The sequence below is a fragment of the Pomacea canaliculata genome, linkage group LG2, assembly GCF_003073045.1.
Source record: "Pomacea canaliculata isolate SZHN2017 linkage group LG2, ASM307304v1, whole genome shotgun sequence".
In the NCBI taxonomy this organism is placed as follows: domain Eukaryota; kingdom Metazoa; phylum Mollusca; class Gastropoda; order Architaenioglossa; family Ampullariidae; genus Pomacea; species Pomacea canaliculata.
Genome location: NC_037591.1, coordinates 36,591,898 through 36,612,290, shown reverse-complemented (window position 1 = coordinate 36,612,290; position 20,393 = coordinate 36,591,898). Strand labels below are relative to the sequence as shown.

The window sequence follows — 20,393 nt, the reverse complement described above, 5'->3', positions numbered from 1 at the left end:
TCCTGATGCTTTTTCAAAAGACTGTAGTTAAAAAGAAAAAAATGGCAGCAAACTGCATTTATTTCAAAAACTTTTTTTTAATTAACAATGCTAATGAAAGCCTGTGGATACTAGTCTGAAAGGCTTGTCAAAATTATCAAAACTGGTGTCATTTTATTTTTTCGTTCATTCACACAAGTTCACATTTACACTATCACATCCTGCCATCATCTTCTGTGTTTGTCATATCTTTCACGAATGGGACTGTCTCTGTTGCCATTGCGGTGTTTACGGGAGTGATGTGTCTTCTCTGGTGTGTACGATCGCCTTTTTTCTTTGTAATACTTCTTGTTGCTAGCTGATTTTGAACCTGAGTGCCGCTGTGGTGATCGTGAACGAGAGAGACTGCGTGAACGCATGTGTCGCTTGCGCTTGTGACTACGTTTCTCTTTGGTTAAGGCAGAGTGGTGCTCATCGAGATCACGATACTTCTCCTTCTTGTACTTGCGTGAAGGCGAGTTAAATTTGCTGCGTTTTCTAGGTGGGCTTCGGCTTATGCTGCGGCTTGAACCAGACGTTCTTGATCTGGAAAGCAAAAATTTCATCAGGAATGAACACAAACTATCATAATCAAATGACATTCAAAATTAGTAAAGACTAAAATAATTTCAAGTTTTCTGGGGCTTCATTATGTAAATGATTAAGCACTTGTGACATGGATAATTTGCAAGCTGCACTCACCTTGACTTACTACGACTGCGATCAAATGACCCACTGCCATCGCTGTCATCATGGCTGAGCTTGCGTCGGTTGTGATTCTGTTTATCACTAAAACTGCAAACAGAATTCCTAATGTTTACTTTTATCTTATCAAGTCAATAACAACTAAGCTTGTGTGACTGGCACAATTTCTAGTTCAAATTTACAGAACTGTAGAATTACGTTTGAAACTTACCTGCTTCCATTCTCTGATCGATTGTCATCCTCAGTTTTAATTTTCTTTAAAGCAGGAAGCATACCTGGGTTAGGGCTGATATTTTTTGGGGAATCTGCAGATAAAGATTTATATCGTAAAATCAATCTTTGTTACAAAAGAATGTCAAAACTGCAAGAACATGTGCCAGTAATATATTTAAAAAAATATCCAAACAGCTAATTTACATATGCACATAACATTTACATTCCGTACAATATTTCGACATTTCTCCATTTAAGAAACAAAACTATTAAAGGCTCACTGGCTCGAGAATTTGAGTTTGGAGTTCCATTTGCAGAAACAGCTCCAGTCTTGGCTCGAAGCTTAGCCTCTACCTGCCGCTTCTTAGCTTCTTCCACAAGCCGTTCCAGATGTTCATAGCAAGGCTGCAAAGACATTTTTCGCAACTAAAAAAGTCACATTTGCAATAACTTGTACTGCCTTTCTACTTTCAAAACGATGGATAAGACTTGAATATTTATGGACATAAAAGACAATAAAAAAGGTAAACAAATTAGGCAAACCTTTGAGCGAGCATAAAGATGAAGCAAGGACATGCAGATGATTTCGATCGATTCCCGATCTGCACCAAACAACTCATACCATGGAGGACTCAGTGGTAAAGGAATCTGTAGCAGAATGTTAATTGGACAATGCTGATTATCACAAAATTTACGCCTTAAAATATAATTAAGACCAACGATGTGTTCTTAATGCTCAAATTCAATTCTAAAACCTGAAAGTAAAACTCTACAGACCTGTTTAAATATTTGGGTTTATCTGTGCACGCAAGGAAGTATTATGCATCTAAAAGATTACCTGTAGACGGCGAGCTGCAAGGAAGATGCAGGCACAAGCAATGGTTTCTGGATGATATCTGACGAAGGCATCAGTACGCAGACTATCATTCATGTAATTCCTGCAATGTCAAAAATATGCTAAAAATTGCTTGCTTGTTAACTTTCCAGTAATGCTGAGCAACAGTTTCAACAAGTTTCAATGTCATAATTTTTCAACCATGGTTATTTTAATAACTAAAGCATCTTAACATTCTGCTAACACGTTGGACTCACTACGATAAAGGTGACAACACAAACAGTAAGCAATAAATTATCAACATTAACAGCCTTATCAATTAAGAAGAACACTGATAAAGACTGCTGATGATAGTGGCATTATCAAAAGAAGATTCCCGCAAGAGAGGCGGAGACACCAGCTTCCACTTCAATAAGTCCAAACTTCAGCAGCGTGCAGCCAAGGCCTACCCAGGGTAGTTGAAAGACAGAGCCGTGATATGCCAATCCTTCCATCCCGCCCGGCTGGGTAAGGTAGAAGACAAGGACCAAGGATGGCTTCTACCCTCCACAGCTGGGGTAGGCAAAAACAAACAAAAATGTACATCAATACCAAGTATTTTATGACACCGTAACAAGTGGAAATTGGGCAGAACAAAGAAATTAAACTCACCGCTTATGGAATGTAGGTGAACTGCAACAAGCTTTTGGCATAAAAAGGACATAAGCAATGACACACTTAAAATAACCATGGTTGAACAAGCAGAATAAAAGAGCTTCACAAGGACTGATGGTGGTGCCAGAAGACAAATACTGCTTCTTAGCGCAGTCAAAGCATTAGCAATGATGACCTTGCAGTCTCAATTCAACGTAGTTAGGAGAAGATGGCAGATGCCTTCCATTACCTTGCCCACAAACTTTTTAAAACTTTCTAGCATAATAAAGCAAAACTACATAGCTGAGTAAGCAATTAAAAGCTTTTAAATAAACCTTAATGGTGCAGCTATCTAGGCTTCTGAGAGGTGTCAAAATGAAATGCATCTCCCAGTAACGTGGGAATACACTTTATGGAAGACTTCATGACATTAATTACACGGTATGATCGCTTTGATAATACCTCCTACCATATTGCCAAAACACCTGTGCGCAAGTGGACAGCATGCATCACCACCATTTCCAAAGTCATTCTAAAGCTCTTTTTTATAACATTTACACACTCAACTTACCATGAAGACTGTACCAGCTTGTGGTTATCGATGTGTTCGAGAACTTGCAAGTAGGTCACAATAATCTGTAAATTGAAACCCAAACCATAACATTAATCTTTATTGAACTGGAAAATACCAACCCAGATTATACTTTCTACAAAGAGGCAAACGGGGCAGTAAATATGTTATGCATGCAAAAAGAAATAATTTCTACAGCATTACCTTATGAGGATGCTTGACGTGCACACAAAACCCTAATTCCTTTAGAACACGACGCTCAGCTTTTATTACTTGATTCTTCAAGTTGATGTAGTTTTGATCAAGGACCAGTGGATGAATGTTCCTACAAAACAAACAAAAAAAAAGTTATATCGTCATTTTGCATCATGCTAGCAAGTGCCACTGAAATCCCATAAGAGATGTGATTAAGCTATGTGTTATGCTGGATACGAGAAACGACCTTGTGGCAAAGCAAACTGGTGGGTCAGGTTTCGATTTCAGGACTGGAGGAGCAAACACATAGCTTATTTGATAATACGTATTCAGGCAAGTTACCATTCATGACCACAGGTTCTTCCTGAACCAATATGATGAGTTTGCTTGCTACAATTATTTCTTTAGTAGTGCCAGTTTCATAAAACACAAATGTAATCAGCAATACAGACTATCTTGAGATGCATAAGCACTAGTCTATTGTTTCACAACGTGCTTTAAAACCTGTGAATTAACACTTAAGCAGCTCTAAAAGTTTGCCAACAGCAAATGAACAATGACAGTAATGCAACAAGACCATCCAAGTTGCATAAAGAACGTTTCAGAGGATCAATGTGGCCATTCACAGATAAGGGAAGGAAAAAAAACCCCCAAGGAAATGAATCACTAGACTGGCAGAAGGAAATGTGCAAAGATAGAAGTGAAAAGGAAAAGTTACTAATGAATGTATTCTCAAGCACTTAAAATATGTTTACAACCTACAATACCTACACTAGTTTGAAGTTATTACAAATACAAGAGCCACGTGGACATAAACTGACATCACTGCACTTTCTAAATTTTAACAATAGTAAAAAGCTATCCTGAAATAATGGAAGCTCTGTTGGTCACACGTGTTAACATAAATAGTAAAAATATACCAGGTCCTGTAAATTAAGTGTACTTGTCTGAATCCAAAGAACTCAATAACTCAACACAGACCCTTTAATAACTTCTATGACAGGTGGTGTCAGAGCCATTCTTGGCTCTTCAAACCTTGTTGGTAATCAGCCACCACAGCTATACAAACTTCAAGCCCACAACCAATGAAATTTGTCTTTCCAAAAACAACAGTGATGTGACTTTATCATAACATTGTACAAATGTCCAAAATGTTATGAAAAAAAAACAAACCGCAAGCAAACGAGGCAGAACTCTTATTTCGGCTGCAACATTGAAGACAGGCAAAACTGTTTGATGAGAAAAATATCACTTTCTATAATAAACAGTTTCTCTAAGCATATGATAAGCAGATAGTAACGTGGTTAAAAACCTTTGGAGGAAAAAGGTATGTCTGGGCATTAATGTGAGCAAAACCAAAAACCCAGACCTTGCAGACAACTGTAAATGTTCTTCGCAATCCTACAAGACACCAAACCAAGCAGACTGTGGATAAGCAACGAAAACTTGTTCAATACGGGTGCATCAATCCACCGAGCTATATCTATGAAGATGTTTGCCTTCACAGACATAATTTATATAGGAAGAATTTTTTTTCCTCCCTGTTTGAGAATTAGCATGACCCATAGCTATATTTAAAAAAAACAAAAAAAAAACAAACAAAAAAAAAAAAAAAAAAAGGCAAAGAATGTCACCTAAACTTTTCTGGTTGCTTGGGGCCAGCTTTACGTAAAGGCTGTGTCTACCTTCTCCCCTTGCCGGCTTACCTTTCCCGCCAGCTGGGTCAACTGGAGGATGTTTGCTGCACTACTTGGGTATCAAACTAGGGCACCTCTCAGTACTCTAACCACTATCTGCTTCCCCAAGTTAGACTAGATCTGTCATAGCTGCAAGATCAGGTTCACTACCAAGTACAAATCCCTTGTGGTACTGATCCTGCTCTACGAATGCAACATGCGGATTCAACTTGCCAAAACAAAAAGGACAATCCAGGTATTCAAGAGCAGATGCCTGAGGAGGCTGCTCTGGATCTCATAAAGAGAGCATGGAACCAATGACTTTGTACGAAACAAGATTGGCACATTTGTAGGACACTAGCCAAAATCCTCTACTTTTAACAAAGCAATGCAAGTTGGTCTTCTTTGGCCATGTGACCTTGCAAGACACCTTAAGACTTTCCTTCAAGGTATCTGGCAGGGTAGTCTATGGCATGGTGGCAAAAGGAAGAAATGGCGTACTAATGTCAAACACTGGACTAGTCATCCTGTTTACTATCATCCAAAAATGGCAAGTTCGGAGGGTTGACAGCTACCGTGTCTATCCATGTGGGGAAGCACCCCCCCCCAAAAAAAAAACGAAAAAAGAAAAAAAAACAACAACAAAACAAAACCGTATGAAAGATCAGCTGTGAACTTTACACAAACAATTTAATGCCTTTACAAGCGTGTAACAGGACTACTAGTATGTAAAAGGCATGAATGTACCACAGAGCCTCAAAAAATGCCACTTTTTCCGACAGCTTTGCCTTGATTGGTCACGTTAAACATTAACACTAAGTAAATTTGCTCATAAACAAGTATAAACTTAATACATATCAAAATTAATATGGAATCAATTTTTTTTTTTTTGGGGGGGGGGGGAGGGGGGAGAGAAATCACAGAGCCTCACACTAGTCTACCTGTGGATAGCAGTAGTGACCAACGACCACACTTTCCTCAAAAATGATTTACATTGAAACATCCCATCAGTAAAAATAAGAAATTTTACTAAAATTTAGACTACAAAATTGGCAGAGTTCTGCGGCATCCAGCAGAGTCCGGAGGCATTGCTCCACTTGTGGTCTGTTATTGACAAATCCTGAGCAAGTACCCCACACCTTTAAGTGAAAATTTATCAGCCAACACTATACTATCTCAAATAAAATCAGTAAATAAACTTTTATTCTCAAATTCATGCCAATCTTTAAATCGCCATGTTATTAGGAAGTAGTAGATGTCTTAAATTGTTTCTCTAACCTGCAATCATTTCTGCATAACATGAATTAATTTACCAAATAACCCCTCCCACAAAAAATAAAAATGTAAAAAAATTGTTAGTAAGCCATACAAGAGCATTTTAAATGAAACCCATGTACTGCTTGTTTTTAAGTAAATTAATAACAAAAGATCAGAAATTATAAAATCTACATAAAATTGTAGAAAAACTTCTACCGAATTTGTCAACCTCGTTATATCCTAAATCATTTGATAAAAAGGGGGGTGCAATATCTCTCACAACACAGATTCTTAACTACAGAACTATTGTTGTGTGTAAAAGCACTATGGAATTTTGGTAATCAAAAGTGATAGTACCTCATTAAAGATAGGCTTAAAATTAAAAAAAAAACAAAACAAAAAACCCTCAATATGTTTTCAATAAACCCAGTGAAAAAATCTGTTTCATATTTCTGACAAGGATTAAAAAACTGATAAAGGCAGAAGTAATCTAGAAAATTTCTAGTAAATGGGCAATATGCTAGAATACATTGGGAACCCATCTATTTAAAAACCCATACTCTATAAATGTACTATAAACTTAACCCTTAATGGCAAACTTTAATTCACCTGTAACCCACCCACCGCTCAACAGGAATGTTAATGAGGTGAACATCAGGAGTATTGTGGTAAGAAGATTTTACTTTTTTCTGATAATCTCTTAATTTCAAAGGGAAAACTACTTTAAATATAGTACGCCGAGTTAATTACAACCATTGAGAAGCTACAGGCAGTATCAACAGAAATGTTGCTGCAGTTTACCTTACTGCAACACTGTCACACCCTCATTAAGGTTTATTTCCTCTTCAAGACTGTGCCGCTCCTTTAAGTGGCAGTTTAATAACTAAAAAATTGCTTTCATAAAAATTTCCCATATGGTCATTTATAAAATTTATAGGAAAGTTCTTGTATCTTGAACGAAGTCCTGATGCACCAAACAGCAATCCTCACTTGGCCATTGTCCATCACAGGCAGGCGCTGTCACACAGACTGAAACCACTTGCAGGCATAAACACCACTGATAACTGAATACAAATTTAAGTGCTCCATACTTTTTTTTTTAACTGTTCTCAACTTTTCGAGCTTTCCAAATCAGATTAAATACAACAAAACCACTTATCATCAGATTATTTCTGACAAAGCAGCATTATGGAGAACAGAGACAATTCCTTAGTCATACATTTTAAGGAAATTGGGTGCCATACTGCACCCCACTCATAAAACATATCAGCATTGCAATTCATCTTTGCAACATAAAACTTGCAGACGTGGAAGTGCATATTGTGCAAAAATGTTCAAATTTTAATATTTTATTCGTGGTTTAACACCATCTTTTCACAGAATAGGATTTCCAACACAAGCCCTTGTGCTGGTTTGTAACCATGATTATTAATATGAAGTATACACCGGAATAACAGTACCGTTTAAGCACCCACAGAAAACTGTTGCAGGAATCACTAACCGACTAAAGCATGGTTTATGTGTAGTATTAAAAAAAAAAAAAAATGTATTACTGTTTTCAACATTAACACTCTTAAAACAACCATTAAGAGCATAGCAAACCCATCATACTAGATGCAGGCAAAACCTCAGTGCATCCGTCCTTTCACATTAACTCCATACAAACCATTTCCTGCAGGAACACATATAGGTGGTTAAGGCGGCAGGAAGGGCACAGAAGCATCTGTGAAGTGCTTCAGATGTGCTATGTGCTTAATGATGCCAGATTTAGGAGGGAGTCTCCACCATCTGTGCAGGCCGGCAAGAGAAAGAGAAAAAATACCATCCAGTTATAACTATCAACACACATTCTTGCCTGAATACGTATCTAAAGAGAATCATACCAAAACAATCGCGTCGATTGTAAGGTGGTTCTATTTATAAAAAAAAAAAAACACTGACTAGCACCCTTTTAGGCTAGTTCTTGGGCCAGTTTAAAATATATATCAAAAATACTTTCATTTATTGGGGGAATTAACAAGTTAATGACTTTGCTTACCGAAATCCCTGTATGAATTCCTGGAAGTATGCCAAACTCAAACAATAACCTGAGTTTCTGGATTCCTTTTGAAACAGTTTTCTATAAAGCAACTGCTCACATGGTAATGCTTACCATGGAAGATTTTAGAAAAGCTGTTTTGAAGATAGCATGCCCTGGGATAGTTACTTATTTTCATCTTAAATGATGCTTGGAAAAGGAATGAGGCATAAGGACTCTGCAGGGTGAAGACTTAAAGCCTTTGATATAATCTTACTCATTACTCACCATGTACGCATGGTACAAAAATGGACAGGGGAATGAGCACATTATTTGGAAGGCCTTCAAAATGATAATAAAAAAGACCGGAAGAGGCCCAAATATGTTTCTCTGTAGTCACTATTAATGCACCCAAGCTGAAATACCAATAGCTCTAACATCAAAAGATTTCACTTTTTTAAATTGATGTCAAATAAGTGATGTCCCATATAACAGAAATTAATATCCACTCACCTCTTGTTACGCACTTGCTTGATATGATGGAATACATTGATTACATCACGCACCCTTCGAGGGCTTTCCTCAATTTTGGAGGCCAGATTGACGCAGGCCATCGCAAGAACCTGCACAGATATCATTTTACTGTTAAACATTTGTATTTCTGTTGCGATGGTTTCCCTGTCTGCCATTGTCCGGAATGTCCAGATGACTTCAAAACTTCCACTGTTCTGCTGCATGACACTGTTGGATGCAAAGCAGTGTACTTATCGTGAACCATGTACAGCAGGAATAAGAAATGGCCATGAAAAAATGGTTGAAATTGACGATTTTGCAACAGGTGGTCAGTTTGGTCATCAATATTGTTTAAACATTGCACTGGTAATATTTGATGTTAATAGGTACTTGTGTCATCGGTGGTCAATTTGTTTTTTGGGACAATCACACTTTTAGTGTTGGAATGAAATGGACATAGCTGGGACAATCTGACTCAGGCTGTGGAACAATATGGCCTTTGGGTGAAATTAAACACCCCCCCCCCCATTTTTTGGAGATTTCCGTTTTTGCCTGAAAAGTTTATGGTTTTGGTTAAAAATCACAAACAATTCTCATGCTTAATAAAATTATTATTATAAGGTGCATCCAAAAGCAAGTATTGGAATTTCAAAATTGGGCTTACCTCCATGTTGTGTTTCACGAAGGACTTAGAATAGTAGAACCTTTGAAAAACAACTTGTCCTGTAGCCATAGCCGTCTGTGGAGGGAAAAGTGAACTATGGAATAATACATTCATTCAGTGGCTTTCTTGAAATACAGCGAGCGTAAACCTATTTAAAGCATCGTATTCAAAGGTAGAAAGGCGCCATAGTCTTGTGGTTTGTATACCTGACCTGAGATTAGGAATAGAAAACTCAGATTAAGAACAGTAACTTCTACGTTTCCCTCTAATTATTCGACTTTCACGCGTGTACCACGTGATATGTGAACATCCTGTTTAGCTATATGCACGTTGGACATAACTGCTTTTTACTTCGCAAAGTAAAACTGCACAATATTTTGATTAATACAATTCGTTGATGAACTATAGGTATTTAGAAATATAAGGATTTAAGTAGTGACCTACTTTATCTCGTGCATTTTGACTGCACCAATACACTCAATATATACACCATTACAATTCAGCCTGAAGCTCTCGCTTGATACAATATTTTGGTACAAATCAAACTAACAATACTGTACCGCCAATACTCAATAAATATTTGAAATACAAGCAATAGAAAACACTAAACATTAGAGGATACGAACTGTTGTCCGCCATTTTGATATTGACTCACCTGAGGCAATTTTAACAAAATTCCTGCAGTCTGGATAAGTTCACAACCGAGAATTCTCAAATCCGTTTCCGTTTCTTTCTCGAGACCATCTGCCATAGAGGGAGTAAACTGCAACTTTTCATCAGGAATTAGAACATTTTCGAGGGTTAATATAACCCTGCTGAAATCACGAGGAAGAGTACCCATCTCCGCCATTCTTTCTGCAGCTACAACGATATTGCTACGCATCCACTTCCCATCATGCTTCACTTCCTTTATAAGTAGATATCGTTAAAAAAATAATTTCAAATACATTTTTAAAATCCTGAATAATTGGTGAGAAACGCCGATTTTGTTTCTTGATTTTATTCTCTTACATGTACTATATTATTTTATGAAATTGAGTAATGTGTAACTATATTGCACAGCGCGATGTAATCGGTGTGATATGGCTATACGCTCTTCTGCGCAGATAGAACTAAAAGCTGGCAGCGAACTTTTTTCTTATTCAAAATCGCTAGGAATACTGCGTTACTCAATATGGTAGATAAAACACTCGCTTGTCACCGTTGTAGTGAGATTTCTGACCTTGTATCGGGACATTCTTTGTATGTGACATAGTAGGGCTGGCAGTCGATGGATGTATTTTTTCGGGTACTCCTCCCTCTCCCTTCACAGGACCAAAATAATCACCGTTAGGTGGAAATGTTAATCAGCTATTACGATAAAAATTAAGTGCTTACGAGAATATTTACTTACAAATCCGGAAAACGTATTCTTCAAATCAATTAATTTGCATTAAAATTGCCTTGGCCAATGCACACGTAGTCGAAACAATAAAGAGGTTTTAAATTCGAAGTGTTCGGTCATATATATTATTAGATCGAGTTAGCACTATAATTATTGCAATTCATAGAATAAAAAGTCAAATTTTTATTGAAGATGTTTTTACGTAGATCCCAGTTGGGAGACCAAACCAGACTTGGAGAAGAACAGAGAGCGAGGCAAAGGACGTCGGAACCACGTATACATGCTCATAGTTGCAAAACGTTTCACTTCAGCTTCCACTCTCCACCATCACCTCACCAACCACGTTCCGCAAAAAAACTGAAAACCCATCTGTTTCATTCAAAACAGTCTTAAACTACCAAGAAACACTTCTGTCTATATTTTTTACTTTTCCTGGTGTTTTATATATTTGTTCACTTTATTTGTTCTCGATCGTTTGTTCTTTTTTCTGCTCAATGAGCATTCTTCGAAATGGATACCTGCGCATTACAAATCAACATCATCATCAGCTTTCTAAAAGCCAACAGCAATTAAGTACTCGGCTGAGAAAGACGTTTTATTGCTCGGGTTATCCACCCTTCCTCAGGGCTGGGGTAGCAATTAGGGAAAACTGACCGCTTTTAACAGTCTGTGTACTTCTACCTTCGCTCACACGGCGAAACCATTAAAAAAAAAAAAAAACTTCCACAAGAAGTTCGGCATAAGTGGGTTTAGCGAGCTGCAGTTAGAAATCAAATAAAACCTATTGACTATTTAGCCAGTCGTGTTATAGATGATTACCCTTCTTAGACTTTTGTGCGGCCTAATCACAATACATTTTATAGAAATAAGAAATGCACACAGTGCGGTCAGTCTTTGACGGAGATAAACGAAAACTGCCATATATGGAAATATCCGTACAATGACGAAGAACGCTAAAACAAATTTCCCGAAGGAACGAGAAAAGGCATTAGAACGCAACTGCTGATTGGCGCTGCTACATGACGTGTACACATCGCTTGGTGACGGAGTCGACACCTTGCAAGTACACTATTGTGTCATATCCCAAAACGTAGACGAAGGACCGAAGAACAAGTGCACCAAGAAAAGCAGGATGTTGAGTGGTTCATTCTTCGATAATGATCCTTTTTTTGCGTAAGTACTTTTTGTGAAATTGTAGATGTTGTCTAAATGGTTTATCTAATGTCAGGTTTGTTCCTGACTTAGAAACAAATTTTCTGGAAGCGACAACTGGGGTAATGGGTAGGAAGAAAAATCCAGAATATAAAATGGGGGAAAATGGCAGGTGTGTATTTTAACCTCTGATATTTTGTATTACAAAATTGTATAGGAACATAGCCTCAGAAATAGTTATTTTTCCGTAGCAGCAGCAGATAGCTGGATCTCATTGATATTTGATATGCATTAGAATAACAAGAGTGGAATTGCTTAATTTCGATCTGTAAAGCCCAGACCGTAGTAAACACCATATTGACAGTTTGACGGTTGACATTTCGGAAAAAAACAGATACAGCTCTTTGACTGAAATTATAAACGGTGAAATGTCGAAAAAGACATTACTTAATCCATTTTTTTCAAAATCAATTTGGTAAATTTGTTCTAGTCTGTAAAAAAACGCGATTGTTAACTGAATCTGATGGCGGAAATTCTTAGTAACACACACGCAAGAGACAGTTGTCTGCGGATTTCCACATTTGTAAAATAATTTCTGCCTTTTTTTCTGCCTAAGAAAGTGGGAAGGGATGGATATCATGAACAGGGTCTGTATGGGTTTTGACGGTCTACCGACTATGCAAGGGTGTCCCGCTTTCAACCTAAGTGAGATCAAAGCGAATTGACAGGTGAAAAGAGGTGGACTGGTGGTGATTTGGGTTGGGAGGTGCGAAGGAAATGGGACGTTTCTTCACTCCCACCAATATAAAAGGTCTACATTCTGGACATCTATCATGTCTCACTACGAACCAGGACATTAGTTTTAAAAGACAGGAAAAACTGAGAAACCAATAAGGAACAAGAAGTATTTGTCAATCAAATTTTATGTAATGAAGTTAAATAATGTTTTGATAAGAGTAATCATATCTACTTTGTTGTAAAAAAAAACAACCACAGTGTGCGATCTCTACACTCGTACAATGTAATTTAAAAAAAACAATAGAAGCTGTGATATGTAATTAACCACCTGCCCATTACAGTTCATTGAACATAGAGGGAATTTCAGAAATGTGTTGATTAGTCAAAGAATAGTGGAGTGAGACTTCAACAAAAATAATGGGCTGCAAATTTACTTTTGGTGCCAAGTTAACTGGAGATCTGGTAATAAAGAAGGATGATGTCATTATAATAATGATAATCATGAGAAGAAGATTATTGATTGCTGATCCCTGATACTAACCAAGTGAACTTTCTAATTATCAAAACTTTTTTGCAGTGACCATCGGCAGCACATGAACACAATGTTCCGTGACTTCGGATTCCCATCGGGTGGTCTGTTAGGCATCACCGATGGTCACCGGCAGCAACGCCATCAGCAGCCATTTAACCAGTTGGCACCAACCAGCATGTTTGACTTCGGATTTAGCAACATGTTCCAAAATATGCGGCGCATGATGGATGACATGCACAATACTTTTGTGAGTTGCATGATTTTACATTCCTTTAAGATTTGTATATTTTTAATGGCCAAAAATAAAAGCCGCTAAGAAATGTAGATCTTTGAATTATTTTTCCAATTGATTTCTTATAAAAAGCCGCGAAAGGTGAGGTGTGAAGTGGTGAGGGATTACTGTATATAGCTAAACAGATTTTGAAAACCTTTTAATTTTGATACTATTCAAAATTTGGTAAGCATTTAGAGCAGGGGTGGGCAATTAATTTTCCCAAGGGGCCGGATGAGAAACTGGAATGGTTCTAGAGGGCCGGATGAGAAACTGGGATGGTTCTAGAGGGCCGGACTAATATAGTTAACTCAGTTTTACCCAATACTGTATATATAGTATATTTACTGGTGGGCGGCCAGCGGGCGAGCCGGTCAGAGACAGGAGGCGGGCCGGATCCGGCTCGCGGGCCGGCGTTTGCCCAGGTCTGATTTAGAGCCTGGTGATGCACAAACTAACTGGTTCAGTATCTGGGTTGTGCAATTTCTCCAATTCACCCAGCTGTGAATTGAGTACATGACTCAAATGTCAGATTAATGAAATAACAGTTTTATTACAATAGTTTAAACCAGCATCATTTAACAAAGTGACCAGGAGAATGTCAAACCGATTCACTTTTTTGTGTGATGAAGGAATGCATATAACTCCTCTACACCCATTTTTAACTGCCTGATTGACTTTAAAACAAAAGAAAGTTTCAGATGGCCTGATTTGTCAGAACTAGGCAAAACATTTAGCACAGGTACTTAAAACAATGTATTGTAGTTTAAAATAATAATAATGGGTATTTGTAATGTGCATCACCACAACCAAGATAGATCGCACGTGCTGCGCATACCAATAAAAGAAGCCACATCTATAATGACTATGGTAATAGCTGAGAAAGTAGCATGAACAATTGAACAACAGTAGCAGATGATGTTTTGATTTGTGAACAGGTGACTAGAGAAAATGTTTCTTCACAACAGTTACTTTTACCTACATAATTGCATCCAAGAAAATGCACCTGATTATATTTGTGGATTGATTTAGGCTACCATATCAATTTAAAAACATGAATTATGACGAACTTGATTGCAGCAGTATGTTAAACATGTACAAATGATGTTTGCAATTTCAGCCTGATATTCTGAAAAACTGATTCATTAGTCTACTGATAGAAGTTGCCAGAAGTCGTCTTCGGGATTGTAGTAGACTTTTCAAAATATTTTGCTCAAAGGCAGATTTGAATTGATCCTCCACTTTCAAATGACACCATTATATGACTAGGGTTGACAAAGCTTTATGAAAGCTAAAAAGAATTCAGATAGTTTTGAAATTATTTTAGTATTACAGATTTATAAGATCATGACTTTTCAAACAATATTTCAGAGCTCAGAATTATAGACTCAAATTTTTTTTAATGAAATTAAAACCACTTTTACTCAGCAATAACAATAAATTTGACATTTTTGACAGGAGCAAGAGTAGTTTTCCTTAATTCATTCCTCAAAGCACATTCAAAATGCATTCCATAACCCACTTAATGAGTTTGCCATAAGAGATATAATAACAGTATGATACATGCAAATAATAAGCATGAGACTGAGATCTGAAAAAGACCTCTTTCCCTTCCAGGAGGCTGCCAACAAAACCCCAAATGGTCATGTGTACACCCAGTCTTCTTTCATGTCTTACTCCAATGTTGATGGCACTCCTAAAGTTTACCAAGCTTCATCATCCACTACTCAAGCACCAGGAGGGATAAAGGAGACTCGTAAAGTTGTCAGAGATTCAGAATCTGGTGTGGAGAAGATGGCTGTTGGGCATCATATTGGTGAGAGAGGGCATGTAGTAGAGCGCCGACGCAATCGCCGAACTGGGGATCATGAGGAAAATCAAGAGTACATTAATCTCGATGAAGGTAAACAGCAAGTTTAGAATCGAGAGGGATCAATTTTATGTCTTAGCAGGTGCAGTTATGCATATATGGATCACATTTAACACTTTTTCTTGAGAGGTTGGAGGTTAGGTACATTCTTTTCCGAGATCAGGCTTAGCTACAAAGAACAAAGAAATCAAAGTTAATTTTTGAAGTCATTTGAGGAATTGAGTACAAACTTCTGTTACCTATTAAAGATTTGTAAAGTTTGTTCATTTTCTTAAGTGATATAACACTTGGTTGCTTGCATTTGTTTTTAAGATACATAAGAGGTAAATATGTTTCTGTCTTCAGAAGAAGGACAGCATTTTGACCGTGAATGGCAGGAACGATCAAAACAAACCATGCGAGGTTTAGAGTACAGGCGGAGAAGAGAGCGGTCAGATCGTGGACGTCAGCTTAGCTTGCCAGCACCCAGCACAAAGCGCAGCTACCGTGAACGTGAATGAACATGTCTGTCAGAAGGTTTGAGAACTCTTGTTTCAGAATAAAAGCCCTTATTCCCTTCCTGTTGTTCTCCATAAATGCTTAGCTTGAGCTTGCTGTGTCAGTGGCAGTTTTTAAATGTTTTTTGCAACAGTTTAACTAGAAGCATTTCCTCTGGATATTATATTTATAGTAAATCTGATTAGCTGATATGAATGAATGGGAACGAAAATTTTATAGGTAGGAAAGATGGTTTATGTTTGTAGTTTAGACCAGAGCAACAACAAATACCATAAATTTTGGACTGTAAGCTGCAGCTTTTTTCCCCAGCTTTAAACCATGGGCTAGTTTGCAAATTTTTCGGATTTTGATTAATTTTTCAATGAGCTCCATGTTAAAGTGTTAACTGTTTATGTTGTCACAGTTTTAACTGTTTACATTTTAAAATCAAAGCCACATGAAATTGAAGGATTCAGATCGGTTACTGAAGCACAGACCCTCATCATGCTGAAAGTGAGACAAAAGGCCTACAATGCAGCTTTCAAGTTGTATATATTTGCAGCTTATAAACAAGTGCAGCTTATTTGTGAAAAAAAAAATAAAGATTTAAAAAATGTAGTGGGTGCAGCTTATATACAAGTGCACTCAGTAGACCGAAATTTAGGGTAAGCTTTTTCTCATTCACTGGTGTTGATGCTTAAAGCTGTCGCTCATGATGGCTTGACAAGGAAGCAGCATTAAACTAGTACGGTCCAAAGCTGGCATTCTACAGTATAATTGACAAAAGTAAACAGCAAACCTTTAACATATTAAGAGGATACACATTTTGCTTATGAAAGAGACTGGTGTCTGTGCAGAGGGATAATATTGCTGGAAAATCCATTCCGCCAGTAGGGGCAAATGTTGGGAGGAAGGTGTAGTGAGAGTATTTATGGTTGTTGGTGATAACGTTTGCAGCTGGTTAAGAAGGCTCTTATATACTTTTGGCATTGACAGTGGTGTTTTGTATTTGCATTCATGTTATTGCTTAACTGAGTTGTGCTTGTTTATTTTGCAGGAGTATCCCAGTTTGGATTAGTTTGGATGACTAGTTACCAACAGACGTGTACACTTGTGCCAATCAACTCTTGAAGATTTCGTCTTATTAAGTGTTTTAATTAAAAAAAAAAGCCCACAGATCCTAACTCCTGGGTATGATCTGATGCAATGAAGGATAAATGCTGACTGCAGAAGTGCTCAAACCCCATTTCATTTGTTGCTGAGTGGATGTAAACCTAAAAATGTGGCTGGAAAACAATCACCGGAACATTATAGACAGAACTTTGTTGAATTCATTTAGTTGATATTGCAAGGACGAACTCATGGTGATAGTACTATTGCAAAGCTGATAAAAAAGAAAGTGGGTAAAAGGCAGCTTTTTTCTATCCATTGTTGCATAGTCAAACGTGGAATTTTTTTAAAACACATTCTCTATTTTAAGGCCTAAAAGGAGGAGGTGAAGGAAGGGATGCCTTATTTCTTGCAAGCATGAATCTGGTATTACCTCTAATGAGAATTTCTTACCTGTATAAGGCATATTACCATCTGTAATCATATTTCAGTATTATAGGTTCACTATTGCTTTAAAATAGAAATAATTTCACTGCACAAAGTTTCCATTTCCAGGATTTTATAAGTTTTTGGAGTGTATTCAATGGAGTAACTATGCACCAATTGAAAATAAACCTGCTCATCTCTGCACCCTAATTTCATTTATAGATCAGAACTGATATTTTATACACATAGATTATATTAACTGTCTCTATGGGTATTTTAAAATGCCTCTTTTTCTATTGTACAATTTTAAAAAGAACTTAGATGTTCAATAAGTATTTAGATCATATGTCATATGTGCAGCTGTCAATAAAGGTTAAGATTAAAAAAAAAAGTTTTTGTAATCAGAAGTCTACAGTCAACAACTAAAAATTAAATTAAGATTAAAGTAGATTATCTACCTCTCTTTCATCCACCAGTTCCTAGTTTTGATAGCTAGTTATGCTAGGAGTCGAGTAAGGTTATAAACGTTTCTCAAACTAAAGCTGACATGTAAACCATTCAGCAACTGAACAAATCCAGATGTTGGGAAACTGTTGAAGTATTTGCAAGATTACATGAAATCTTGACTTTTGTGCATGATAGATTCTTTAGCTTATGTGAATTCCATAAGAGTACTTGAGATCATTACATGGATGTGAACTGTCCCTGGATGTTATGCTGTATGCAGTTTCATGTAATGTTCAAGAATATTTATGCTAAAGCTGCTTACCAACTTGGAGGCAGATTTCGGAGTTTTAATAGGGTTAACTCTTGAGTTTCTTGCTCATTTGCCAAGGAGAGGTTTTCGACTACATGTGTTTGAGCAAACTGTAGAGAGTTAACACAGAGAAAATATTAAGATATCACCCTTATTAATTTTGAAAACTTTATTGTCATTTAATTTACTGTTAAGTAAAGTCCGCACATTGCAGCACTGACACCATTTCCAGCAAGTTAAAACATGCTAATGTGTGCTGGCCATGATGTAACTGCATTCAGTTTTATGTGGCAGTTTTCCTTTCATATTAATAGTGTTTAAAAAGATTTTTTCAATACTCGTTATCAGTCACTTTAAGCACAAAATTGACTCCCAACCATATATTTTTAAGAATAACCTGTTCCCCTTCCCCCCTCCTACAAAAAGAAAATTTCATGACAATATAAATTCCCAGTAGTTAAGACTCCACTGACTCGCTGCCTCCAAGGTATCTGTGTAATAGAGGCTGCAATAGCTATGGCAGAAAATGACATTGCATTATGTCCATTATATTAGACGTCCAGGTTTAGAGTGCTATTATTCCTTTGGTTTTTTTTTTACCTGTTCCATCACATGCAGGTATATGAGCTAAGAGTAACAATAAGTGAATGGCGCCTTTTTTACAGCAACCCAACGGTTAATGTACCTGCAGAGTAGGCAATTTAGTTTTGGCTGTAACAGCTGAGCAACATGCTTTTTTCCTCTGTATTTTCAAATGATGAGCTCTGTAATTAGCAGTGTTGTGCAGTTAAATTTTGTCAATAGGTTTAGTTTGCATAAATTGGGCTTTTACTAACGGAGATATTTGTTCAGGGAAGGGATAAACATTCCCGGAACATCGGCATGGTATCCATGCAGGGATAAGTATTTTCTGACATTCCATGATACTGCTGTTGTTAAAACTGCATCCAGTTGATGCAAGCTAGCAAATTAAGCTAACAAGCAAGTAAAGCATAGGAAAAATTTGCATGCTCTGTAAAACATTTTTCCTGTAAGACTTCATGGACTATTTTATGTAATTTTAGAGTAAAAATATTTTATTGGAACAGTAAACACCAGGCACTAAAGCTCGATTTTGCCTGAATCTCGGATTTTTATTTTGGGAAATCTTAGAAGCTTGAGTATTATAGAATCTGTGTCTACTGGCGAAGGAGGGATTGCTTGCCCACAGTTCATGCTTTACCGGTCTGAACGACATGCAGCCATTCCATGCTTACAGCAGATAATTGAGTCCTTGACAAATTTATTTTTCTATTTAATGGTGTAAATCTAAACCTTTAAAGTCTTGATAATTATGAAATTTTAGACTTGCCAACATCACAAGTGAAGTAGGGAATAATGGTTGCAAGAAATGAAACCATTGTTGATGTGAAAAGAAACTTTTTATTGGAAATGCTGTTTTAAGTGTCTGTAAAGACCAAAAACAAAAACAAAAAAAAAGTCTGTAGTATCTTTCATTCAATAAACTACAGAAATTAATTCTGAGCTCTTCGAAGTAATTTTAGATCATGTGTAGCAGAGTTCATTCTTCATTTGAAAAGATATATTTTGTTGTTGCTTTTGTTAAAACCTCATTTCAGCATATGTTGAAATTAAAAGGTGTATGTAATTAAGACATTTTGCCACAGTAGAATCTTTTAGTTCTGTTTCACAGGTGATTAGAAATGTGCAGCAAATTTTACTTTTTCTTTTTAGATTTAGTTTGTAGTAATGGATGTAGTGTTGCATTTCAGTTAGAATGCTTAGCAATTGTCATGTTTGTATGTGTAGCTTTTTATGTATATATGCAGTATCCCCATTTTGACATTGGGCTTGATTTGGAATTTGAGTTTTGAGTATCCCATTAAAACGTTGCTCACAAATGAAGATTAAGCTTGTGTGTAGGTGTTTGCATGTTCTTTAAATAGAATGTGTAGTTTGTATACTGTATGTTTACAGATAATATATATTGATATTGCCATTATAATTTTTTTGGACATTTCTAATCAAGTACAAAAATGGATATGTGGCCTTTTTCCTGCATCTATAGAAAAATTAATGGTAAAATTAAGTAATAAATTCAAATATCATACTATAAGAAAAAAATCTTTAAAAAAATAGTGGATTGCTGCCACCAGAAATGTCATCAAAAATCTCAAGCTTAATGATGATGAACCTTAATGACCCACCAAAGACCAATGTAAGCAAAAATATATGCTATGATATAACATATTAATTAGGGGGAAATGCCATAGAGTGGATAAACAAAGGAGGAACACCATAAGATCAATAGAGTAAGAGAATGCAGAGTGAAGGGTCCACTAGTTATGAGAGATGCTGGCAGAAAATTTTGAAACCTGA

At 36.7% G+C, this 20,393-nt stretch overlaps 2 protein-coding genes across 2 annotated transcripts; one reads left to right on the top strand and one right to left on the bottom strand.

Annotated features, from left to right (window-relative positions):
* Positions 1-42: 42 nt before the first annotated feature.
* On the bottom strand, positions 43-10,184 carry LOC112556543 (cyclin-L1-like). The gene is made up of 11 exons (XM_025225641.1): positions 9,953-10,184; positions 9,298-9,372; positions 8,634-8,743; positions 3,180-3,300; positions 2,976-3,040; positions 1,775-1,874; positions 1,480-1,584; positions 1,218-1,341; positions 935-1,028; positions 721-813; positions 43-564 (listed from the first exon to the last, which is right to left on the bottom strand). The coding sequence occupies exons 1-11, from the start codon at positions 10,178-10,180 to the stop codon at positions 207-209; spliced, it is 1,473 nt and encodes a 490-aa protein (XP_025081426.1). The 5' UTR covers positions 10,181-10,184; the 3' UTR covers positions 43-206.
* Positions 10,185-11,696: 1,512 nt separating this feature from the next.
* Positions 11,697-19,919, top strand: LOC112556208 (myeloid leukemia factor 1-like). Its single transcript, XM_025224999.1, has 5 exons — positions 11,697-11,854; positions 13,149-13,350; positions 14,992-15,277; positions 15,590-15,760; positions 16,779-19,919. The coding sequence occupies exons 1-4, from the start codon at positions 11,814-11,816 to the stop codon at positions 15,742-15,744; spliced, it is 684 nt and encodes a 227-aa protein (XP_025080784.1). The 5' UTR covers positions 11,697-11,813; the 3' UTR covers positions 15,745-15,760; positions 16,779-19,919.
* The last annotated feature ends 474 nt before the right edge of the window (positions 19,920-20,393 follow it).